Source organism: Mercenaria mercenaria, unplaced genomic scaffold, assembly GCF_021730395.1.
Source record: "Mercenaria mercenaria strain notata unplaced genomic scaffold, MADL_Memer_1 contig_4296, whole genome shotgun sequence".
Classification (NCBI taxonomy): domain Eukaryota; kingdom Metazoa; phylum Mollusca; class Bivalvia; order Venerida; family Veneridae; genus Mercenaria; species Mercenaria mercenaria.
In genome coordinates, this window is record NW_026462514.1 from 1 (window position 1) to 27,082 (window position 27,082).

General features: G+C 35.0%; 1 protein-coding gene across 1 annotated transcript; it reads left to right on the forward strand.

Moving 5' to 3' along the window:
* Positions 1-3,246: 3,246 nt before the first annotated feature.
* On the forward strand, positions 3,247-17,812 carry LOC123546908 (interferon-induced protein 44-like; the record flags this gene model as incomplete). The annotated part of the gene is made up of 3 exons (XM_053534947.1): positions 3,247-3,390; positions 4,470-4,641; positions 12,777-17,812. Coding segments are annotated over 3 exons (597 nt in total), but the record flags the coding sequence as incomplete, so codon positions are not given.
* Positions 17,813-27,082: the final 9,270 nt, after the last annotated feature.

Here is a 27,082-nt window from a genome sequence, read left to right on the forward strand (position 1 = left end):
ACTCCTAGGCAGTTTTGTGTAAATCCCAAACTTGTAGAATAGTGTCTTAATTATCATAAAATTTGCACAACTAGGCTTGGCAATTATCACTTTTCTAAAGCTTTGTGTAAGTCCTAGTTGTGGTTTCGTAGCAGATACCCGGAAATTGTAAAATGCGACCAATCATTGAAAATAATTTCACTGAACCGGAACATGCCGGCAATATACACAATGAACTTTTCACTCATAACTCTTGAACGAATTGATGGAATTCCAACAAACAAAAATAAAATTTGATGAATAAAAGGCAATAATCCCGCGGAAAATCATCGAAACGGAAAATGATGGAGATACGCACAATAAGGCATACAACCGATCACTTTCATCAGGTTTCCTGGAAATCTGCCCAATAATGTAAGACAAGTGGCTATACCAAAACATCATAAAATTTGATGAAATAAAAGCTATAACCCTGCTGGAAATAACCAAACATGCAGCTGCTTTGCACAACTACGCTTGGTAGTTATAACTCCAAGGTGTAAATTCTACAGTTGTGACGAGGAGTTGCGTGCACAAACTTTGTGACAGACGGAGGGGCGGACATAGTTTAAAGATGACTCAGATTTGCTCGGTTAAATTTTGATATGTACACAATTAATGTTTAAACGTATAATCAAGTACTAACATTTGTAGTGAATATGTACTATGATTAATTTTATTGGCTTTTATGTTATTTTTAAGTGCAGAAACGTTAAAAAGTAATAACGTTATTCATTTTAGGCCATTTCATTCAATTTAACACTCCTCGATATTTTTGTACAATTTTCATCCATTTTTTAAACGTCACTATAGATCTATGTATATAGCATTCAGATGTAACTTGTATCGTACTGTTTATATCAGTAAAAATATCAATATACTATTTTAGGTAAAATTTCTCATTTCGATGTCGACCTTTTGACCTTTAATTCAATAGTGGCCTTCACAATTGGTTGACCGGTATCTTATATCTGTTTTGAGGTATGCCTGCTACTAGCAACATCCAGTTTTACGGGATATGAAATATCAATTTAAAAGCAAATGGGCCAATATATGTCGGCGATTTTGAAAGTAGAAAATAATTGTAGAAATGGTAAAATGTCATTTAACTTATATTTGACTTTCTTACCCGATGTCTTACATCTGACTGTGTAGCTCATATTACTCAGGTAAGCGATCCGTGGTCATCATTACACTCTTGCTATCTCTCAAGAAGAAGTCTGAATTTACATTTCCTTGTTGCGTTTTATATTTCCAAAAGATGTTCATATATTGTAACTATCATAAGAGAAATCTAAAGAGATTCAAAACAGCGTTGGCTATGTATATGAAAAATGATAATTTCTTGTAATTTCCTATTTCCGACATGTTACCTCATATGTTTGTCGCAGGTTTGAATATTTGATTAACGTAGTAACAAATATTATTTTCTTATTAAAACCCTTTATGGATTTGATAATACAAGCTTTTATTTCAATGTAATTATGCATAATCTCTATCTTTGCAGCTACTAAATCTAATTTGTTTAAACATGACAAAAGTCTTGTAGACCATAAGAATTTAGATGTAATTTGGTGGTCGCACATAGTCTTTATATCTATTTAGACACGATGTTAATCTAATTAAAAATATTTTCGAATAATAGAGGCATTGTGCTATACAGTACAATTCCACTAAAACCGGTGCTAAGTTAGGTAAGGGGTTTTATATTTTCTATTAGTTCTCCTTGCCAGTCGTCTCTATATAAGAGTTTTAAGTTCAATAGATTGATTAAATACAGATGAAAATGGTAAAATGTTGATTGTAACGTTTAGAACGTTACATATAAATTTTCTTTTACAACTAGTTAGCTTTCAAATGAGATTCATTCCGTAATTGCCGGGTCATTTTGCCACTAACTGGGTATTTTTTGCCATTTATTTGGTCTTTTTAAACAATATATAAACCCAATATATATGGAATGTATGCAAATGTGGCTGCATAACCCAAAAAGTGACAGTCATATATACGCATGTTCAAAACTTGCCTTGTGTGGAATATTTTATTCATAGTATACTTGTCTATAAACCCTTACCTTTACCACACACATACTATATTGTATAGGTTAAGCCTTTAACGAATTCAATCACCCCTTGACTCACGTTATCCAAGACGGAAGCATCATATACCCTCACAATACTATGCATAATACACTACTAGAATATGCCACCTAAGGAAAATACCTTGGCGTGTATATCTCAAACTATCTCACGTGGGACGCCCATATAAATAGGTCAACCAAAAAGGCAAATCAAACTCTACATGTATTCCACAGAAATATTAAGGTTAACTCCATAGCCCTATAGTCTATGGTATATCATACCCTCGTCGGACTACAGCTGGCTTATAGTTTCGAATTTTGGCCTCCATACACACGTTCCCAAATAGACCAAATAGAAGCGGTCCAAAGACGTATAGCGCGTTGGGCTATGTCCGACTTTGGCCGTACCTTCAGGGTCACTGACATGCTATACAGTATAAAATGGCACAGACTAGATCTCCGTCGCACTGACTCCCGACTCTCTCTCTCTCTGTCTCTCTCTCTGTCTCTCTCTCTCTCTCTCTCTCTCTTATGTATAAAATCTAAAATTAGCTGGCTGCAGTCTCCACGAAAGGTTATCTCATCCCCCTAACTAGGCAATTACGCCATTATCATCCCCTGTCTTGCAGATTAATATCTGCAACCACTGACTACTACAAATACTCCTTTTCCCCAGGACTATAGTCCTGTGGAATAATCTTTCACTTGACATTCTATTTCTTCCAAGTTGAAACCTTGAGCAGTTCAATGCGGATGTTTGCAACATTGAGCACACCTCACCATAACCTTGCTCTTCACCTCTGTTTTCATATTTTTAACAACTAACGAATTTTCCTTTCCCTTTTATTTTAGCCAGGTTTTTTTTTATTTTCTACTAACAGTCATTGTTGCTTGACACGCACGAAAATGTCAACGATCGTGTAAAGGGTTGGACAGTAACGAAAGATAGATAGATTTGACATTAAGCAATTGGTAAATAGGATTTTATATTTACATATTTGGCATTTAGCATTTGACAGTTAACATGGCGCACTGGCAGTCCTTAGCTTTCGTATATTCCTGAACCTTAGTAGTTGTATTTCAAATAAGATTTGAATTGATAAGTGTTAAACAACAGTTCTGATGCTAATTTTCTTTCTTTTTTACAGTACAAACAAATAAATTTCCTCGGCGACTTTAAGGGATTCAGACTTTGTGATGTCAGAGGTCTTACAAAAGAACAGAGAGCATCTGAAAATTTTCTTCAGGACTTGAAAATGTTAATTGAAGGTCGCATAAAACCTCAATACACGGTATTGTTATCTTAATAGCTTTTGCATTCCTGACTTCATTAGCATACAGTTACTGTAATAAAAAGGACAAGTATTTATATTTAAATCATACAGCCTTTTATTAGCATTAATGGATGCACTTTTTAAGAGTCTCTTATTATTATTCATCAAAGTTTCAGACGTTCAAACATTCCTCCTAAGGCTTTTCAATATTTATTACAAATTTAATTTTACTTATACTGGAGTTTATGAAACTAGTCTCTGTTGTTCTCACAAATGTATAACACCAAACCTTCCGTCCGTAAACTTTTCCCTATAAACAACATGTTATCCTAAACCACCAAAGGCCAATTTTGAATGAAACTTAACAGGAATGTTCCTTTGATGGTCCTCTTTAAAATGTTCAAATGCCATGGCAACCGACAGGAAAAACTTTTAAAATCTTCTTGTCAAAAAAAAAAAACAACAACACAGAGCCTAGGGCTTTGATATATAGTACGAACCATCATATAATGGGTCTCTATTAAGAGTGTTCAAATTAATTCACTAGGGTCAAATATGACCCGCCCTGAGTGTCAAATGTTGTATATATGTTTATATAGGGAAAAACTTCGAAAATCTTCTTATTGAAATATTTTTTTCCTGGATATATTCGGTTAAAGCAGGCTATGCATAATCTAAGCTTTGTATCATTAAGCAGTGCCTTTATTGTATATGACTCACTTTCTCTGAGCCGTTTGTCTCGTGTTGCATTCTTGTTTGTTGGACAATCAAACAATCAGAATTAACTTTCAATCAACGATAAAAAAAACAGCTGTTTATTTCAAGCTTGTATACTGAAGACAAATTTAAGCACTCGACTTGTTTACTTTTTGTCGATGTCCTCTTCATTCGTAAGTATACGTTTGAAAGAACCAACACGCCTCTCTCTCTCTCTCTCTCTCTCTCTCTCTCTCTCTCTCTCTCTCTCTCTCTATAGAGAGAGAGAGAGAGAAGTTTCCGGTCAGTAACACATAATATATATATAAGCGTGTTACTGACCGGAAACCTCTCTCTCTCTATATATAAATGACTGTGTTTCCAATTTCATATGATTTTAGTTTGATACCGCTAAGCCAATAGCTGATGACGATCCATATTACAACAAAACGCCAACTGTAAGTGACATGATGCACTGTGTTATCATCCTGTTTGACATCACGGAAGCATATGAGGTTCACTCAAGTCATCAAGCTGATATAAAGAACATTATGAAGGAACTAAACAAGACAAGTAAGTTTTGTGTGTTAATTTTAACATAAACAATTGCTGTACAGGATGATGATTGGCATTTTCGATTATTGATCTAAGTTCAATAGCTTTAATTTACATACTGGATAAATAACTTGGTTCCGTTTGATTGCACATAGGAGCTGACGGGCTTGAAATAAAAAATTCTTTAAACGACATCTCCTCCTAAACGACTGGTCTGATTTTGAAATAATTTCATACACGTATTCCTTATGTAAACTTTTACAAAGATTGTTCAAAATTATCTTGATTCGTCCAAAACATGACTTTTACGTAGTATATGTATATTTTGGAAAGTTTAAAAATGTTCTTGTATGAAACTGCTGACAATATTTTAAAATAATTTCTTTTCACACAAATGGTCCTTGGGTGCTCTACAATGAGTGTTCAAATTACTTTGAATCGTCGAAGAACATGGCCGCCAGGGGACATGATAACTTTTCCCTTTATGTATATGGTAAAAATCTTAAAATTGTTTTTGCCAGAAACAACAAGCCAAGTTTTAAATTCATTGTCAGAAACTGCTGGCCTTATACAAAATTTGTACAAATATACTGTTTGATAATAATGTAATTTTGCTTGTATAATAATCTTCAAAAACCACTCAATTTTCTTTAATACCTTGTACAGTACGTAATGTCAACTGGATTGTATTTTGGATCGGAGGCCATAGCGCAGTGCAGTGCAGTGCAGCGCAGCGCAGTACAGTGCAGTACAGTACAGTACAGTACAGTACAGTACAGGTTTATTTGTAATATATAGTCTCCGACCCAAATTACAATCAAGATGACACGACGTATTGTTAAACTGGGTGGTTTTTCTGTTTCGATTTTTGAAAACGGGTAACTTATTATTTCAAGCTCCTCCAAAGATAAATATGTGTCTAAAACAGTATAATACTATTGATATTAAATAACAAGGGAGCCATTATTGCCAATTGGAGATTCATATTTTTCCTCTAATCACACACAAATATTCACATACTATTTCACAGTTTCGACCTCAGCTGAGGCAATAACCAGAATGACGAACTGATATAAGAGAAATGAAATTTGGTGAGGAGACCTCGTAAGAGCGACGGACCTGGAAAAGTCAGTGAAAAATTTGGCGCAATACAGGAATCACCTCGTATTCTCGCTTCGTTGTCGAGACCAGAACATCATTCCTCCCATACTCAATTTGAAATGCCCTATGAAAACAGAAAATGCTAAAACGATCGTAGAAAAGGCAAGAGAAGGCCTGCTAAATGAAAGAATTCGGGAAAACAGCAGGAAAGTTGACATTTTGAAACAGACTATAGAGACAAAGAAGACTGTTTTGTGTATTTTGTTGCCTAGTGACGATGATGTTACACAGACTTTCGCACTGGTCGAGAGGTCACGAGAGTTTGAATATAAATTGACAAAATTGCGACATATGCACACGTTAGACAGGCTTTTTGGAAAGGAAAAATGCGTTTGAACGAAAGAATGAAGTGAATTTATCAGGTATGTTGTTGAAAAAGTTTGTAAAGAATATTTCTGATAAACAGCTGACTTCGAGTCAAAATAAGATGCTAGCAAAAGGTCTGAATTTTACAGTTTCTCCGGAACAAATTCTAGTTCAGGATTTTGTCGTGGCCACGGAGAAGACATGTTTAAGTGTCTGTGAGTGAGTGATGTCAATGAAAGGAACATATCAGGGAGGAGGTAACCGGACTTTTAAGAAAAGCCAAATCTCTCCATCTCCACTTTGAGCAAAGAAGAACACATTGCCCTCAATGAATTGAGGAAAGAAAATGACATTACAATTCTCCCGGCCGATAAAGGAAAGGCCACCGTGGTAATGAATGCCTCCTCATATGAAGAAAAAGTTAACATCATGTTGTCAGATTAAAGAACGTATGAAAATCTAAAGAAAGATCACAGAAAGTCAATATAGACATTTATATCCAACGTCAGAGAATGTGCCCCGGATGTACTGCACCCCGAAAATCCACAGGGAAGGCAATCCTTTACGTCCTGTTGTAGATTACACTTGATCAGTAGGATACAACACTTCCCTTGCATTAGCCGATCTATCAGGACCTTTAGTTGGACTATCGGAACATCAGGTCGAAAACTCAAAAGACTTAGCTGGAAAGATGTGTGAAATAATGATTGTGGAATATGAGATCTTTGCCACGATGTTGTCTCCTATTTACCAACACCCAATAGACAAAACTTCAGAAGTCATTCGGGATAGATTAGAAAATGACAGCACTCTGAAAAAAAGAACTTTATTGACCCCAAGTGACATCATGGAATTGTATAAATTCATTTTGATGACTACCTATTTTCAGTTCAGGGGAAACATTTTTCAGCAAATGATTGGCACAGCAATGGGTAGTCCCGTGTCCCCTTTCGCCGCTAAAATTTGTATATGGAGTGGCTTGAGAAGAAGACAATAGCAACAACTCCAGTAAGTTGTAAACCACAACTATTGAAACGTTACGTTAACGATACCATGGAGAAGATAAATAGGGGAGAAACTCAAAACCTGTCTGACCACCTCAACACTGTTGATGCCATAGACAGCATCAAATTCAAACATGAAGAAGAGAACAATTAAACAATACCCTTCTTAGACACACTGATTGTCAGAAAGCCGAATGGAAATGTGAAATTACTGGTGTACAGAAAGAAAACGCACACGGGCCAGTATCTTCACTTCTCCTCCACCATTCATTGCAACATAAACTTGGTGTAATAAGAACGCTATTTGACAAGTGCAATGATATAGTCACGGAGGAAGATGACAGAAAGAAAGAGGAAGCTCATACAGTGGAGGCTTTGGGGGGAAAGGGATATCCAAAGTGGTAATTTCAAAAAGTGAAAAGCAGAAAGAAAGAAAGACCTGAACACAGAGAAGAGAGGAAAATCCAAAGACAAAGACAAGGACAATTCTAATGGTTTAGGCATCATATTTTACGTAAAAGACTTAACAGAGGGAGTAACTAGAATGCTAAGAAACATCATATAGCAACTGCGGTAAAACCCAAGCAGACAATACGTAACATCTTGGTACATCCAAAGGACAAGCAGTACAAATTAGAAAAAACTGTAATAGTGTACAAGATTTCATGCAAAAAGTTTAATAAAGTATACATTGGAGAATTGGGAAGGAAATTTGGAACGAGAATTAACTCCCTGAGGCCGATATCGTAACATACCTGCTTCGGCGAGATAAAAATTACCACCTGACCTCGAAGAACATTATCTGATCTTATCATAATCACACTCGCAAGCAGTCAGTTTAAATCATGCAGGGAAGCATTATTAACTTAGGTGTAAATTAAGATAAAATTACAAAATCTTCGAAGTTTGAACAAATATTGTTGTATCCTATTTCGTCCGTAACTTATATCCAAACGGAAAATTAATTTCACTTTAAAATATACCCAATTTAACACACCTTTTGCGTTTAATAAATATTTGAACATTTATGATTTACTTACATTTTTACATGTGAATATATAAAATTCCAATGCATAGAAATAGATTATTAACTCACAATATTTACATCAGCATTACCCGAAATTTACACCCGTTTTTGTGCAAATTTTATGTATAATCTTTTTTCTAAACATGTACACAAACGCTTTGTGACACGCGCTGTGACAGTTAAGTTGTAATATTTGCATCCATCTTTGCAGAATTATTAAAGTTACAAACATGCGTTTATTTAAGCACATTTTTTGGTATTTTATAAAACGTTTTGTCGTCCTATTTTTATCCATTTGTATCGTATGCGATGTAAGTGTACGGATATTTCAGCCATCTAAAACTTATTTAACATTTTCCGACCTTTCAATTCTCTGATAATGGAATTTCATTGTCGGAATCATCATCCGACAGAACTGATATGTCAGATTCAACATTATAGGGAATAGTTTCTTCATTTTAAGAAAGATCTCGGGCAGACGACATTTATTTTATTCATTTGGTATCCTACTTGAATTAGCATCAAACTAATGTTGAATATGTACGCGAGGATTAATTTTTGCGAGATGTAGGGCCTCGCGAATATAGCGAAAATTAAACCATCGCGAAAATTTCTTTTTTTACAGTATACTCGTCAATCGCCGTCCTGGGGAGTCCTGATTTACGCGCATATAGTCGGATATCGACAGGGGTAGAAAATATAACGCCTGTAGTATTATTTCGACCCCAGGGAGTTAAAGAACATGCAAAGGATGTAGAACAAAATAAAAAGGGGGCTTACACAAGATCAACAAGAAAGCAGATTTAACGGAACTAAAAAGTGCAATTACAGACCATGTTAATCAAAATAACCATGAGATAGACTAGGAGGGGGCGACAGTAATTGATCGGGAGTCGGATTACAAGACCAGAGTGATTAAAGAGGCGATACACATACGAGTCCATAGAGAGGTTATGAACAGGGACGACAGGTGGTCCACCAGCTCTCACGAGTCTACCATTCAGTTTTCATCACGGAATGTGACGATAATCATTGAGCATAACCGATCTCGCGCAGTTCGGGATTCTGATGATGGCCTCAGCTAAGGTCGAAACCGTCAAATAGTAAGAGAATATTGTGTTGTGAATAGAGGAAAAATATGATTTTAAAACTGGATTATTTCCAACGCGATGAACTCTTTCAAAGAGAGCCATGATTGTCCTATATCGCTCACCTAAGTTAAGATACTTGCTTGAACAAATTTCTTTGCTAAAGCATCGAAAACAAAAACAAAATACTAGGTGAGAAGATCATGGTAATGATTGGTCAAGATAACTATTGCACTCTGTTAAAATGATACAGGTTGCTATTTTGCTGTAACTTTAGAAACAAGAAAGTAGGTAGGTAGTTAGGTAGGTAGGTAAGGGTTTCGAATATTAAAGGTAAGTATTGAAATCTGTATCAAAGTTATACACGTAATCCACATTTCTACGCTGTACCTTCAAAATCAAGAAAGTAGGTCAGTAGGACAAGAAAAAATGTCTATATTCTCCCTTTAAAAACAAGAAGGTAGGTCAGAAATACACAATTAAGCCTATTCAAGATGAGTTTGTAAATATGTATCAAATATTATACTTGAGGTCCAAATTTCTATAAAATTGCTTCAAAAATAAATTAGTCTATGTAAAACAATGGACCACCTGGGCGTGGCCTGTATTGACCCCAGAGCCATGATTTGAACAATCCGATCTTGGTGGTAAACCACTAGAGTCTGCCTCATACAAAATATTTAAGCTCTATGTCTCATGGTTTCAGAAATGAAGTTTTTTAAAGGTTTTCCTTTCATAAGCCAATATAAAACTCGGGGCGCAGACAATTTTAATCCCAGTGTCATTATTTGTATAAATTTGACACAATACAAATATGGTTTTTCCAATATAAGTAAATGAAAAAAACTTGGTAGAGGACCACTAGATGATGCTACATACAAAAAACCAAAGCCCTAGGCCCTGTGATTTTGGACAAGAAAACTTTCCCAATACAAGTCAGTATAAACCATGTGACCCCCAGAGCGGGGCCATATTTAACCGAAGGAAAATAATTTAAACAATATTGGTAGAGAACCACTAAATGATGCTACAAAGAGAATATCAAAGCCCTTGAAACTGTGGTTTTGGACAAGATTTTCAAATGTTTTCCTATGTAAGTCTATATATAACCATGGGACCTCCAGGGCGTGGCAATACTTGACCATTAGGAGATTGTTTAACCACAATTTATAGAGGTCTGTTAGATGATGCTACAAACCGAATATTAAAGCCCTAGACCCTGTGGTTTCGGACAAGAAGATTTTTAAAGGTTTTCCTTTCGGTTACCACAACTAGAGTTCTGTATGGAACTCAATTCTTTGCACATTTTTCAAAGAAGACCATCCAAGGAACGTCCCTGTCAAGTTTCATAAAAATGACCTGTTGGACGGATCCCGGACGGTGAGCGGTCACAATAGCTCACCCTGAACACGTTGTGCTCAGGTGAGCTAAAAAGTGGAAAGGAAACCGATTCATTTGCATGTAATAGTTTGTTACAAAGTGTAATCAAAACTATTATTCTAGACAACTCTTCTAACACTACTTATATTGCTTTCGATCAAGAACTAAAGAATGCTTGGCATACAGTTTTTAAACATCACAGGATAATGGATTGTAATATGTAGGTGACCCGTATCATACTAGGCCCAGGGATCATAAGGATCTGAGATTGAAAATTGATTTCGCTCGACAGCTTTAGGCTACTGTCTCAAGATCTAAATAATGATTGCATGTGTTTAAAATTCCCACTTTGTTTTAGGGTCAATTTGTCAACGATTAAGGCTACAATGATCTTGAGACTGGAAACTGATTCTTTTCTAAATCGTAAAAACATTTTGGTATATAGTCGTCAAAATTCATAATAGTAGGATAATTGTGTATGGTCAGTAAATGACCATTATTGCGAGAGGCTAAGTAGAAAAAAAGTTAGGGTTACGGATACCGAGAGACTCAAAGTCCTACTGCCTTCAGGCTTAATTGGACATTTGCTTTTGATCAGTAGATTACCCCTGTGGATGAAAGGTCTGCATCAAAGTAACCATGATACTGGGAATGGGTTTTCGTTCAGTATACTTATGCCTTTTACCTTCTGTCAACGACAGATGTACAATTGTCTCTCTCAGCCTGTGTAACAATATTTAGTACCCAATATAGCGAAACAGTGTGGCAATGTTTCAGTTGTTTATAATATTTTTTTTTTATATTTCCTATGTATTACTAAAATGTTATTGCTTCCATCAAGCTATTTCGGCGAAACCCTGGATAGATTGCTTCTGATAATTACCTGCCTCTTTTAACATATAATTTTAATATACGTAACATAATGAATAAGTTAATTTTAACAAAATGTTCTCCGTTGAAAAGAAACCAAGAGGCTAGACGTCGAGTTGCTTAAGCAGTGGTATAATTGAACAAATAACATAACAGCGTGATCCATCTTTAAATTCCCCAATGCTCTAGTTGTGCGTTTCCGCAATGTTTACTTCGTAGCAGCTTTCGAATACTTTTTAAAACAAAAGTCAGATATATTATCTTTCATGCAAGAATATGAAACAGATGTAGTAGTCTTACTATCGACCCATTTTACAATTATTTTACTCAGATGTATACATACATGAATATACAAAAGAAAAGGATTTAGTGTTTTGATTTTTTCTTAAAGAGACATGAGCATAACGGTATACTTTAGCTTGCAGTCTTTGAATTTCAACAAAAAACTTACAAAATTATGTTTAATAGTATATCTTTTACAGGGATTTTAATCTGAGATTATCACTCAAAAATCATTCAACATGGAGCCTCGCTTTTGAATGTAACTCTGTTTTCATTGTATTTTCATCGAACAAGTGATATTATTATTATTCAAAATATAATAATAGTACAGTTATATGGTGTGATAACAAAACAGAATACGGAAAATTCACTGAATATGTGTATTTTGTTTTATAAGATACACTTATTAAACCGCAACATAATTTTGATACAAATGTACCATTAAATTCTAGTGCAAACTAGACTTATTTCTGTTCACATAATTATTAAGTAATATGATATTCAAAACTAAACTAAATTTATATCATAAACGATATTTTGTAACATCTCCTCCTTTCATGGCTTCATTACTGTCATTTTCCGGTGTCTTATTTAAAATTTGTCTACTATGTCAGAAATAGGGGATATAGAAGCCTACAAGGACCATTTGAATTTAGATCTTTTGATTTCAACTTTTTAATTAATGTTGTTTGGTAAACAAAAATTCCCCACATTTTGATCGTGTACGATGTGTGCTTTATATCAGCTGTAACAATTTAGGGGATCGCACGGTTATAAAGTCAATAATTTTAACATTCAAATTGCTGTTGAGCAGTCCATTACAAAAGTCCAAAACCTGAATATTTATCTACAATGCTAAAATGACGTAATACGTTTGACTTGTTGTTGTCATACATTTGTACATGCAAATGATTGTGAAAAACGTTTCATGTTATTAAATCGGCGAACCAGTCACTTAATGATTCAACAAATAATTTTTTTTTTCATATACCTTCATCAATGCGTAAAAAAGAAATTTCTTCCGTTTTATTATAGATGTTCCAGTTTCCGTGATTCTAACAAAAGCTGACATGCTAGATCCCTCGGTGCGAAGAAATATTGATAACATATACCATAGTAGAAAGGTACTAAGGGCCGTGGAAACAGCAGAAAGATCGCTACGTGTACCTAAGAAGGATATACATCCTGTTGTAAATTTCGAGAACGAGATCAGATTTGAATGGAGGACATCTTTGCCTTTGCTTGCTGCATTAAAGTCTTGTGTAAGTAGGGCAAGGAGCCACTTCTATAATGACAGCAGACTTCAGCGTGATTAAGGAGAAATTAAGCGCGATACGGCTGAAAAGTAATTTTCATTGTGGAGGTCAGAAGCCATTGGGTGACTAAGACCAGGTTTATATAGAATATTTGACTTATAACTCCTCTTCTATAAGTGATCATCTTGTTCTAAGATTAACATAGATTTTCAGTTGTAAAGGAGTTCCGGCTACCATTTTCAGCTACATTGTATCTTGATAAACAATTACTTTACTAACATATTTAGTTAGTTTTCATGGTTAAGGATTCGTCACAGTGGCGTCCTTTTTACTCAAAATTTTAAAGGCAAGTTTTCATAAAAATAAAAGACGACTAAGTGGTAACAATAAAGTCAACCATTTTGTCATAATAATGTTCTAAATAACTATGCAAACATAATTATGCAAGTAAAAGGGTGTGCATTTCTTTACCTATATTATGCCTATATTCGATATTTATTATGGCCAAGATGACAAAAGTTAGTAATTTTACATGTAGTCAAACTCGATGTATATTAAACATATGTAAAAAATAACTAAAGCCAGTTATAAGCAGACCACGTAGACCACAGTCTTTTGGAATTTATTTTGAAATTTAACCTGGTTACACATATAGATATATAAATCAAAACACCATAAATCTTTACAATTTGTGTTATCTGTTCACATATAATTTACGGTAATATTTACAGATGATATTATAGGTTGAATGCTCAATGAAAAACTATCTCATCCCCCTATACAAGTCAACACAGTAAGTGTAGTACTGCGTTTAACAATCAATTTGTACTAGTTACCTGGCAACAGCTGTGTACAGTTAAGCATATACAAACAACATTTTAAATTAAATTTATATGGGGTTGTCTTTTTGTGTCTAATGCAAAAAAAAACAAAATTTCGACAAAAAATTGTACGGTTTTGTAGCATATATATCGTAATTCACAAAGAACTAAATTTTGTCTTTGACATCAAGTGAAAGTGGACTCATCAAACGCAAAGTCAAAGAGGCCATCGCTCAACCGAGACGAGGACTTGGAGCTCCCCTCCCCCGTCTACGGACCTCTCCTCCGATCACGTGACCTTTCAACGTCACATGCCTACCATAACACCTGTTACACTGAGTATGAAATTTCTTCATCAAAATGTTAAATCCAGAGCATGGGAACAACATCATCAGTTGTTTCAACAAGATTAGTATCATTTAAAGTCATTATATATGTATACAATATTACATGGGAGACGTTAAGCCACTTTTGGAAACGTTTGATATTAGTTTCAGTTGTGAGGAATTATAATGTCCGTAACCAATGATTACTTGATAGTTTTCATAAGTACCGGTATTGTGACAGTATAACAAGTGGGGTGTAATTGTGTTTAAAAGCTAAGGTTCCTATTTCATTCAGCAGTGTGCTTATTCGTTAGGAAAATAGTTAATATTTAAAATAAATACCAACATAAACATGTATTGGCTTATGCTTAATCCATATACAAATGCGTAAACCATATACAATTTGGTATTTATGAACTAGATCCTTAGGTAACTGTATACATGGTTGGTCAGTTTATGTTATGGCTGTTTTTATATGCATTGTTTTATTTATTATATATAGCTGTGGTTTAATTTTATTTACCTGGGTATTTTGTAGCGCTTGTATTGCTTGATTAATAATGGTCTCTCAAACGTGTTTGCCTTGACCAGTTATTTTCAGAGCCAAGTCACTACACAACTGCAGCGTATCTAAGCATTGTTTCATGAAAGAACGAAGTAAGTTGTATTTTGACTCTAGGATATATAAAATTAAAAACTGTTTATATGCCGTCGCTTCGTCCGTTCGTCCTGCAGTTCTTGTCAGTTGCATTTCTCAACAACCACGAACTGGAATGAAGCGAAACTTGATAATTGCTTTTTAATTTTTCAGCATGAGTATTCTAAAGCACAATTTCTTGTCCGAGTATTTCTCAGAAACGTCTTCATAGACAGCTTAACTCTAAAGAGGAAATTATCTTCGCGAACCAGTCAAATGATGTTTCACTGAGAAAAAAAACCTTTATTTATTTAACATTATAACACTGTTGTTTGTCCTGAATATTTCGCAGCATCCACCCGCCCGAATTTAGCAAAACATCATAGTAAGCTTCACTCCATATAAAAGATATCTTATACTTGATTTTTCTCAACTACTAATTGCTGTCGAGAGTTCTGAAAAGATTCTTTTGAAAATTCACTACTAAGCCGAGGTATATGTCCTTTCGATTAATTCTGCTTTTCCGCTTAATCACACGGAAGGAAGGATCCTTTGGTTGTTAATTGCTTTAATCTTGCTAATAACATAGGGTGAATTTCTTTTATGTTTTGATTGCTAATACTTTTGTTTTAAATCATACAAAAATTATAAAATCTGTTGATTTTCATATTTGTGTAAAATGTCATAAATCGTAATATAAGCGTTTCTCTCATATTTAATCAGCATAAAAGTCTTTCCTGATTACTGTAGAAAAGTGTTTTATGTCTGTCTTACTCTAGTTTATACTATTTATCATATGAAATATACTAATACTTCATAATTTAACACCCGTCCGCTTAGCTCAGTAGACAGAGCATTGGTTCTCCCTGACGATTTGATTAAAGACATTAGCCTGAAATCATTCGTCCTCTAATTCTTGTGGGGAAGTTGGCAGTTACTTGCGAAGAACCCGTTTGTACTGGTACAAAATCCAGGAGCACTGGTTAGGTTAATTGCCACCATTGGATGATTGAAATACTGTTGAAAAACGGCGTTTATCCCAACCCAAACGATCATAATTTAAAACAATGATCTCTGTTTCTACCCTAATCTAAAGCAACATCTACGCTGTTAGATACTGAATAATATTTCATTTAATCATCGAAGCGAAAGATCCTTTTCTAATGGTAAGAACCCTTCAAAAACATCTTCCTCAGTATCGTATACATTATGCCTATGAATATGATTATATCATTCAGATATTTTATTATTGAAGATAACTATTTAAGACTATAAATGTATTTTATTTTTGTATCTGATTAAAAAAAATGAATATATGTATATACGTTTGTAAAGGAAATGCCTGGATTTATAACGCGTTTCTGTATATATTATTACATATGTGTTGGCAAATGTTTACTTAAAAAATACTGTGTTAAAATATTCTTTTAATAACATAGCATATGTTGTTCGTTTGTCCTTTTTACTTTCAATATCAGCACAATACACTGAAACACGTTGAAGGCGAACTCTAGAATACCTCTTAACAACTCAAGTTAGAGAGTATAAATACGAAAATATAATTTGTTACCTGTTATCACTATAACGATACAGAGTACGAAAAAGAATCTTTAGCTTTTGATTTTATTGCCGGGTTTAAAGTCACACCGATATAGTTTTATCATATCGTGACTTTTCAATTTCAATGGTAGAGGAAGACACCAAAGTGCCTCTTCGTTGAAAACATCAGTCAAGGGCGGGCATCTTTGTGGAACCAACAACCTTTGTATATCAGCTGCATGGCTTTCTCACATGAAGGAATTCTTCACCACAGGCAGCATTTCGAATCAAGGGCGGAGAGTGACAAGTGATTCGAAATCAGTGGCCTCAAATACATGACTACGTTTTAGGTATCTAAGAGTGACTTTAGTATTCAAATCGTTACTGGTATTAAAGTTTGATAATCTCTTTTGAAAAATACATTTTTATTGTAAACTCCCGTGAAAACAGTAACCAAAACAAAATAATCCAGTAACAAATTGTATCAAAATTGTGAATAAATGGTGAAGAAATCGGGATTTGCCGACATTTCTTTATGATTCATATAAATGAATCGGTAGCAAATATAGTTTTGCAGAGCAAGTCTTATCCACATTTATTGCAAATAATTTATCTGTTTACCATTCTTTAGAAACAGATATTTTGTGCAATACCATTTATTACTGATTCACTATATTTTAATTTTGAAATACACGATTTGTTAAAGATTCATTAGAAACAGAAATTTGTTAAACACCAATTATCATCGATTCATTTTACTGAAAAAGTAAAGTCTTGGCAACAACGACAAGCGTCATTATGGGACGACTCTCATTATTACACCCCGCCCCGCTTACGTCGTCCCACAAAACGTTATTATAGCAACGCCCCGCCAAACGTCGCCCAGAAAACATCGCCCCGCCGAATCTTTCCTCGCTAAAGGTTGATGTATCCCCTGTGGAGAACCTTAGAGGACCACGCTTATTCAATATGAATTGTAAGACGCCGCCCCGTCTGACTTTAAGGCCTATCTTTTCCATATCACTAGCCGTATCATTGAGGAAGTAAAACAGATTTCTCTACGACTGTTAAAATCACTGTTTGGATAAGATCTGCCATAGCCCTTGCCCAACTGCCACCCCATGTATTTAAACGCATATTGTTTTCGGCACAGGCGGCTGCGGTGGCCCTTGTTATGGTGCATCTTGCTGCAGTGCTACTAGTTGCGGTACCACAAGCTGCCTTGCCGCTTGATGTGGTGCTCCTAGCTGAGTTGCCTCTAGCTGCCTTGCCGGCTGTTGTGCTGCTTATGGCTGGGGTGCTGGCAGTTGTGCATCTACTTCGTCGTCATCAGAACAGATCGATAGTTGGCCAGCTGCAGCACCTTGAGCGTCTAGACCAGCAACATTTCTGGCATAGGCTTCCAAAGGCATGGATCTTGGTGCATTCTTATTGTCATTTTGAGGAATTAATCGTCCTCCAATTGTGTGATTTTGCCTACCGCATTTCTGAACCATTCGAATAAGCAAACATTTCATTTATGTAGACATATAACATAATTTGATAAGGGTACACAGATTCATTTGTTAAGATTTAAAGAAAATAAAGATTGTAAAGTCCTAATTGTTTATTTGTGAATTAATTCAGGAATTTGATAAGCGGACAGATATACGGAATATTTGCCGGATACAGGAAAGGCCCTGAAGGACGCGATGGACGGACGGCAGATGCATGGGTATAGAAAATACAAATGCACATACCTTAGTTAAAAATCTTGAATACTGTCTATCCCTTGTTTAACAAGTCCGCTCGGCTTATTTGACATTATATACGTAGTGTGAAATAACACGGTATGTCGTGATTTATTAAGAGGTATTGTCTACATAATTAATACAGCTTTATCACTAAATTTTATCTGACATATCTACATAAAGTAATCTTTTCGACATAAGTTATTTAGACTATGCCATAATTTGTAGCTTCAATGACTGAACTTATTAAAGTGTAATTTATTTTTAATTAATATATATGTATGCTTTAGGTAATGGAAATGGAAACAAAAATTGAGGCAAAATTGTATGTCACTCCTCTACCTACCACTGTATGTATTGTATGAGTATTGGTGCATTGACTTTAATATGAGCAGGGATCATCTACAGACCAAGACTTCAGTCAAATCTTAACCTCGTCGGACCGACGGCCTGACCGACAGACGGCCCGACAGAGGTTGCTTTTTCCTTGGACCGCAGTGACCGACTAAAAATTGGAGAACATGCCTTGAAAAATTGTTCAAAAAGTTTTCAAATTTGCATGTGTTTTAGTTCTGTTATACTATACTTTACTTTCACTGATCAATTTAATCATTTTTACTTATCTAGATGTAACAGTACTTAATTAGGCAATGCATGTCATATTCGGTCGCCTTCTGGAATTTTATTCCCTTACGTACGGTGGTATATTTCTGCCACGTGATGGCTCACAATCTAGAATTATAGACAGATGTTCAGACAACCGGATGGTTCTCGTATTTTACGATAATTAGTGGCAATCAATACCCATAGGCCATAATAAATACAGTTACAAGTTGCCCATGTTTATTTTTTTCTTAAATTTCATAATATCTGTGTCCGATCCGGTGGAAGTTGGTCGGGATGTCCAGCTGAAGCCTGGGAGGTTTAACGATGACTGGGATTGATGCATCTATTAAGTTTGAATGTTAAGTTAAGTTGCAGACGTCATGGACTTCTTCATCATTTCTACGCTGATGGCTCTCAATTATACCTATCTTTTATGCCGACAGAGGCTGTGGCCAGAAGTGAAGCTTTGCGCCGCATTGACAGCTGTCTGGCTGAAATTGTCTCGTGGATGAATTCCAACATGCTGAAGCTCAATGCTGATAAAACTAAGGTAATGCTATTGACATCAAAGCGTAACTCAAGTACATGGATCATATAACACCGGTTCTGAAGGAGCTTCACTGGTTGCCAGTGAAATACAGGATGCAGTACAAGGTTCTGACCCACACCTTTAAGGCTTTACACAATCAGTCCCCTGCCTATATCAGGGATATGCTAGAAGTGTATAAACCGGTCAGGACCCTAAGATCACAAGACACGCTGTCACTGGTTATGCCAAAATCTAAAACCATGATGTATGGCAATCGCAGCTTTTCGTGCACTGCTCCAAAGCTTTGGAACTCCCTTCCTGTCAAGATCAGGGAAGCTGACACGCTAGCTGCTTTCAAAAGTCTGCTCAAAACCTACTTCTTTGTACAATATTTTGTTAACTGACCGATACATTTATGTATTTATCTTGTTTTTGTTTTTAAATTATACTTGTTTTCATTCATTATTTTTGTTAATGTGGAACGCATTATCCTTGTATACGTATTTGTTTGTATTTTTGCAATTTATTCTGTAAAGTACTTTTGAACGTGTACAAGTGCATGAAAAGAGTGCTATATAAATGTGGTATAATAATAATAATAAAATTATAAGATGATTCTCAAGTTACTCCATCATGTATGAAAAAGATTTTCAATTTTCAAACCTCAACAATCTTGACCTACTGACACTAAAAACAAGTTATTGGAATACTGCATGGCAATACATAGTCATAGATTTACGCCAGTCAGTGACCCCTACGATTTGATCAACAACAAATGTCAGACTGACTCATTGCTGTATACATTAAACAGCCTGGTAACATTGCCCGATCCGGCTTAGAGGCCCAGTCAAGCTTTTATTGCCCGATCGGGCTTTAATCAATGAAAAGAAATTATTGTTTTAGTTAATAATTTGATAAAAAAATTATTGTTTACTTCTAAAGGCCTGGAAAATGTTACATGCAACATTACATTATGTTAGAGGCTAACATCAGCAAACTGCAATGAGCCAATTTTTGCGCCAGAATTCTGGGATTTTTACTTTCACTTCAAATGTATATATCATGTGAAAGAAACAAGGCCTCTTAAGCAAAAGTGTGAATTTTGTATTTTGATAAATAGTAGGTGTTTCTAACATGCAAACAGCTGAAGAAATGTAGGACTTTTAAAGAAATTCAGTGAATATTTCTAAGACACATATTCGTAAAATTCTGAATTTCTTTTAATAAATTTAAGCCCACTCAATAATTAATACGACAGAATCTCTACCATCATGGCAAGTTTTTTATTACTTGTCGTCTTATTTTTAGACGACAAGTTGAGTTCTTTTTTAACGTTATGACCAGATTTTCACAACTTGTAGTCTTATTTTTTGACGTGTTGCTGAGTTATATGTCGTCATGTCGCCCAACAGAATCTCGACTAAACCATATAAACATCTCACCAGAATGTACCATAACTTATTCGAGTGTAGTTTATTTTTTAATTAATATATATGTATGCTTTAGGTAACAGAAATTGTAAAGATTTTTGGAAGCAAAATTATATGTCACCCCACTTCCTCCCCCTGTATATATTGTATGTACGGAAGCCTGTATGGGGCACCCTGATGATGGGATGATGTCGTCTCTTTCGAGATGCACATCACAACAAGCCGTCGAAATTATGACAAAAAAAACTCTATACACCATACATGTTGTCTTACAATATGTCAACATATCGAGTTATTAAATCCCGACAAAATAACATGTTATATATGTCGACTTCAAGTAACATGCATGCCGACATACTTCATGTCGACATACAGTATACAACGCAACAGGTTGTCAAAAAGCATGACAACAAACCTATGTAGATATGTCAACTTGTCGTGTTATTAATGCAATTTTACAACATAATTATGCCGACAAAATAATATGTTGTATATGTCGACTTTTAGTAACATTCCTATGGAAGCGTATATCGTACATCCTGTTGACGAGTTCATATAGGGAAAGACATATTATGGTATGTCGGCATGCTTCAGTAGAACACATCATGTCGACATAAATAAAATAACTTGTGTACAAAGTATTCCAGTATCGCTACTTTAAGTTTTGCAGCATGCTTATATATTCATACCTTTGCTACATATATCATTCCAACATTTTTATAAAAAGATATGTCGACATACATCAAGACATCTTGGCGAGGAAAGGTATCTCGCTTTGGCTATATACACAGAGTATCGCGGTTTATTGTATGTTGATGTGCACATAAAACGCAACTAGTTGTCAAAAGATAACTATTCTTGCCGAACTAGTAACACGACTTTATGACTTAAATTTAAACCACATAGTCACATATTGTAGATGCCGACTTGTGCTAATATAACATGGTAACATAAATTATGTCGACAAAGAGTGTTTATCTATGTTTGTTCACAAAATGTTTCGAGCTTTTCAACATAAAACTTCCCAACATAACCAGAAGTTCTAGACATGTAAACATACAGCATCACGCCATTTGACTGTTGGTATTCAGAGTTGGCAGAAACGTCTCTAAGGTCAGTTTAAATATCCATATATTATCTAGTTGTATGCTACGAATATATAATGTAATATATATCTACAAATATATATATATATATATATTATGTATTTGTTGCATACAATATTTCTCGTATATCGCGTATATTTTTATGAAAATTCCACTTATTAATAAACTTTTGTTCAAGTGTTCTTTAGAATTATGTCAGTGTTCAATCTAAAATTACTACTGTATTTTATGGATACTGGCCTCGCCGGTACTACGGTGTTTTATTATTATAGTAAAATACAAAAATTAAAGTACTTTGCGGGGTGCCATTGTTCGATTTTCGGTTGCGGCTAAGTATTTAGTGCTGGACAATTGATTGTATGCACTGTTTCCAAGAGTCTACCTTGATTGTACGGCACATGTCGTAGTCTATACGGGAAATTAACTGTTCCTTGAATTGTGTTACCTCCCTTAATAAACAAGACGTCATTTGTATTTTTAGGCGGCAACATGTATGAGGCAGAAGGAAAAACGAAGGTAAGCAATGGTAAATGTTTATTTTCTATCAGAAATAAAGGTCTCCTTCCAATAGTAGTAATTAAACAAAAATTATAGCACAACTTTATAGCTGTTGTGAAATAATGTTAATGTAGCATTATCTGATTATGCTGTTTTTACAGCGGTAAATTCTGAATTTTTTGAAAAGGCATTTAGACTGATTTTTGTTTTCATTTGATGAAATTTAATAAAAATAAGACAAGGCCTTGCTGTCGTCATTTTTTCAACCAACGGAAGTGGATTGAGCCCGGCTTGACAATGTATTTATCAGTTGATTGACAATACAAAACTGCCGTACGAATAGCGACACACGGGCTAAGATAAGATAAGATAAGATTTATTTGGTATTGAGCACATACATGGTAAATAAAACATCATGTATAACAACATACAAGAAGAAACATGAGTGTTAATACCATGACATGTACCAATACCAGGGATAACACAAAAAAGAGTAAACCCTTATTTCCATTGTGGTTCCTGTGTGTTGGTGGCATGGCATAGAGAGGCAATTGTTATTATATTTAACTTAATACAGAATATTATTCAATTTATCACATATAAGCTTTTAACATGCATAGACTTCATTACATTCGTACATGAGAAGAAACAATTCCTATCAGTTATAATCATTATTACAAGGACTTATTGCACTAACATTTAATGTAATACTGGTAGTTTAAAACATAGTGTAATACATGACACATTAAAATTGCATTGACATAAAAAGTGTATGCACCATACCAAAATTTTGATACTTAAAATATAGTACTTGGAAATAATCCTAAAAGCAGTTAATGCTTATTATTTAAAAAAATACTTTTTAACAGCTACTTTAAAAGTTGGCAGAGTGTTACATTTGGTTATATCTGAAGATAACTTGTTCCACAATGTACAACCTAGAAAGGAAAATGATTTTGAACCATAACTCTTAACTTTAGGGATAGAAAATGCCCCTTTATTACAAAGCCTGGTGTTATAGCTATGCACAGTATCAGAACTAATAAAATGTTCTCCCAAATATGGAGGAGCTAAGCCATTTTTTACTTTAAAAACATGACATAAAACATTGAATTGAACACGTTCCTTTACCGGTAACCAGTTGAGCAGCCGAAACTGTTCTGCACCTATATGGCTTCTACAGTCTAGGGCAATTTCATTATTCATACGGATAGGCCCTAATAGCCACTTCCTTTATGATCACATCAGGATTACCTGTTGTCGCGGTTTCTATTGTGCGGGTAGTAGGGCTCCAGATAATTTTTTGGGCTTAGGAGTAATTACTCATCATAATTTTTGTGAATGAGTAAAACGGTAAACTCTGAAACTGACTAGGAGTAATTTTAAGCGGAAAAACATTTAATATAGATAAGAAAAAAATCACAAAACAGTTTTTAACTAGAAGATATTTATTGCATGTGATGTACTAACACCCATGACTTAAGTTTGCAATTCAGTGAAGATAAATATCAGAACCGTTTTTTTTTATTTCCTTCAGAATCAGTGTCAAACTTTTTTCTTCTTTTATATAGTCTTTCAAAGACATTTTGGTTGCATTCTGGTGGTTAGTGGATTCACAATGCCTGTCTATAGTAGACTTTTTGAGGTTACTACAACTATACTGTAGTGGGTGCAAAAACATTTTATTATTATACTAACTTGATGCATAAAGCAGGTACAATTTCATTAAGTTTGTATTGGATCAATAACAATCCCACGAAACAGAAACATGCTTCAGCTTTGTACTCACTACGGTATCCAAAAAGGATAAGCAATAAGAGACAACCCTCATAGCTCTGATTAAAATTTTGACCAATTTATATCGCTTTCCTAAGAAAATTCGAGCATGCTGTTTTCAGGACATGTCTTGTCAAACATACTAACTCATTTTGAAAAGAAATCTATTTTACCCCGAAAAAAACTAATTAAAACAATCACCGAGTAGGGCTGATGCATTTATTGTATGCACCTTAATTCCAAACCATCTGTCACAATGTAAACTTAATTTAAGTCTGTTTCAGAAGAAATAAAATGTTTAATTTGAACGAAACAATGTATCATTTTATAAGATAATAAAAAGGAAAATTTATATTTACCAAACTGATAACTCTGAATAATTTGCATATTCTTCTTGAACCTTGAATAATCCTGTTTTCTTTTTATCCCGCTCCCCTTCGAAGATGAGCATGCATATTGCTTTGCATATGTTGGTCAGTCAGTAACCTTTTCATTTCCTATCAATAACTCCAGACCTACCTTTCTCAAACTTGGTCTATACCAATCCATCCTGGATAGAAGAGGAACTCTAATGACTTTGAAATCACTGGGTCAAAGGTCAAGGTCACTGAGGGTAAAATGTGCCAAAACCATTTCCAATCAATAACTTGATAAAGTCTTGATCTACCTTCCTCAAATTTGGTCCACATGTCCATCCTGGGTAGCAGAGGAACCCTATTGATTTGGGGTCGCTGGGTCAAAGGTCAAGGTCACCAGGGTAAAATATTTCAAAACCGTTTCCAATCAATTACTCAAGGACATCTTGACCTACCACCCTCAAAATTTGTCCACACATCAATCCTGAGTAGCAGAGGAACCCTTTTGGTTTTGCAGTCACTGCATCCAAAAAAAACCCGCTAGGGGCATAATGTTTTACAAACATCTTTTGTTACAATTTCAGTCTGAAGGAGTCAAGTCAGTAAAGGTGACAAATGCCACACAGAGTCGACAGCTAGGTGTTGTGTGTAAAGATCTACATGAATTAACATTAAAATGTAAGTAAAGATTGGCAGCTAGAAATGAATACTTTTGTTTTACTTTCCATGTCTTTGGTCGTTGATTCAATGGCGCAAGTTTCGCCATTCCCAGGAGAAAATTGCCCACTTGAAGATTTGATTCGTTACTGTTTTAACCAGTCATACACTTATATTGAAATAATTGGGTTCCGGTTATTGGTTCATTATAGGATTTTAGAAGCGAATTCTACGAAGACTCAATTTGAGAAAAAGGTTATGTGAAAGTCCTTTACGGGAAATTGCTCAAAGAATTGTAGACTTGCAAAACAATGGCTTTAGAAATGAATGTTGGTTACAGGACATTGACTTTGTGTAGAGTTCTTAATTCGTAGTGTAATGCCAGTGTGACACAACGCACAGAAATAACATTATTACGTTAAATGGACAGTGAAGGTAAAATATTACGGTCTCGCCAACGCCGTAGAAGACACCAGTACTGTATTATATAATTCATATATATAGCTCACGTCTACGATAAGCTCTCTCCATTCGGTTTTTCCATAAATGGAGCAAAAGATGCATATTCGCGTAAAATGTTGAGGTTGAAAATTGTACCATCTATTAAAAAAACAAAATATGTGACAAGACTTTATTTTGGACACTATTTGGAACACTTAAAAACTACCTAGGTTAATTAGAGCTGACGCTGGTACAGAAAATAGCCTTACTCGAAAACTGCATATTGCTCATAGGACCAATGTGCTAAATCTTTACTGGTCGATCTATTGTCAATCAGGGGATAGAATGCTTTGTAGTTCTGTTTTGCGATATGTTACGCATTTCTGGCGAAATCTATTCCAAAACATATTCAATAATGCTAACGCAAATCACTTGCAATGTACTAGTAAATTTTGTTTCAGAGATCTAAAACAGGCTCATTCGACTGATTTAGTGATTATTGGAATGGTCATAGAATATGCAGAACCGCCAAATGTGCTTTCCAGTAAACCAATTATATATGGAGAACGAGACCATTCATGTATGCCGCCTTACAACCAGGATGATATGAAGACCCTTGCTGAACATTTAACTGATCCCTTACCTTATAGAGGATGTACTGATGATTTTCTCGAGTTACTCCAACAACTGACGGGAGAATTACCTGTTGATAAATTGTGTCCTCCTCTGGACAAGGATGAAGCTATTATGTTGTTTATTGCTCTTATGTAATGCCATTATACTGGTAGCATTACAGAGGCTTAAAGACGCTTGATATTGCAGATTTTGATTTTGTTGTTTATTGCTAGAACTTCACATGTCTCGAAAGACCATATAGTACTACACAGACTAAAGAACGTTTTTTATTTGTGTTGATATTGAAAATTATTACAAGGTCAAAGTTTTTTGTACAAAAACCTATGCATGTTGTCCAAATTTGAAGGTTGTAGCTAAAGAAATGTGAAAGTAGGTCACTAGGTCAAGGTCAATAGGTCAAGTACAAGGTCAAAGTTTTTTAGGTACAAGAACCTATGCATGTGGTCAAAACTTGAAGGCTTTAGCTAAAGAAATGTGAAAGTAGGTCACTAGGTCAAGGTCAATAGGTCAAGTACAAGGTCAAAGTTTTTTAGGTACAAGAACCTATGCATGTGGTCAAAACTTGAAGGCTTTAGCTAAAGAAATGTGAAAGTAGGTCACTAGGTCAAGGTCAATTACAAGGCCAAGTTATTTTTGGTACAAAAATCTATACATTTGGTCCGAATTTGAAGACTGTAGTTAAAGAAATGTGAAAATAGGTCACTTGGTCAAGTTGACCTTTGACCTAATAACCTCAGAATCAATAGGGGTCTACTGGTCATGACCAACCTCACTATCAATAGGCCTAAGCATTTTTGACTTATTGTCCTGAAACAAGTATACTATTCCTGGTCACTGTGACCTTGACCTTTGACCTAAAAATCAAGAGGGGGTCATCTTTTGGTAATGACCAACCCCCTATCAATATTCATGATCATAGGCCAAAGGGTTCTCGAGTTATCAGCATGAAACCATTTTACTGTTCCAAGTGACTGTCACTTTGACCTTTGACATACTG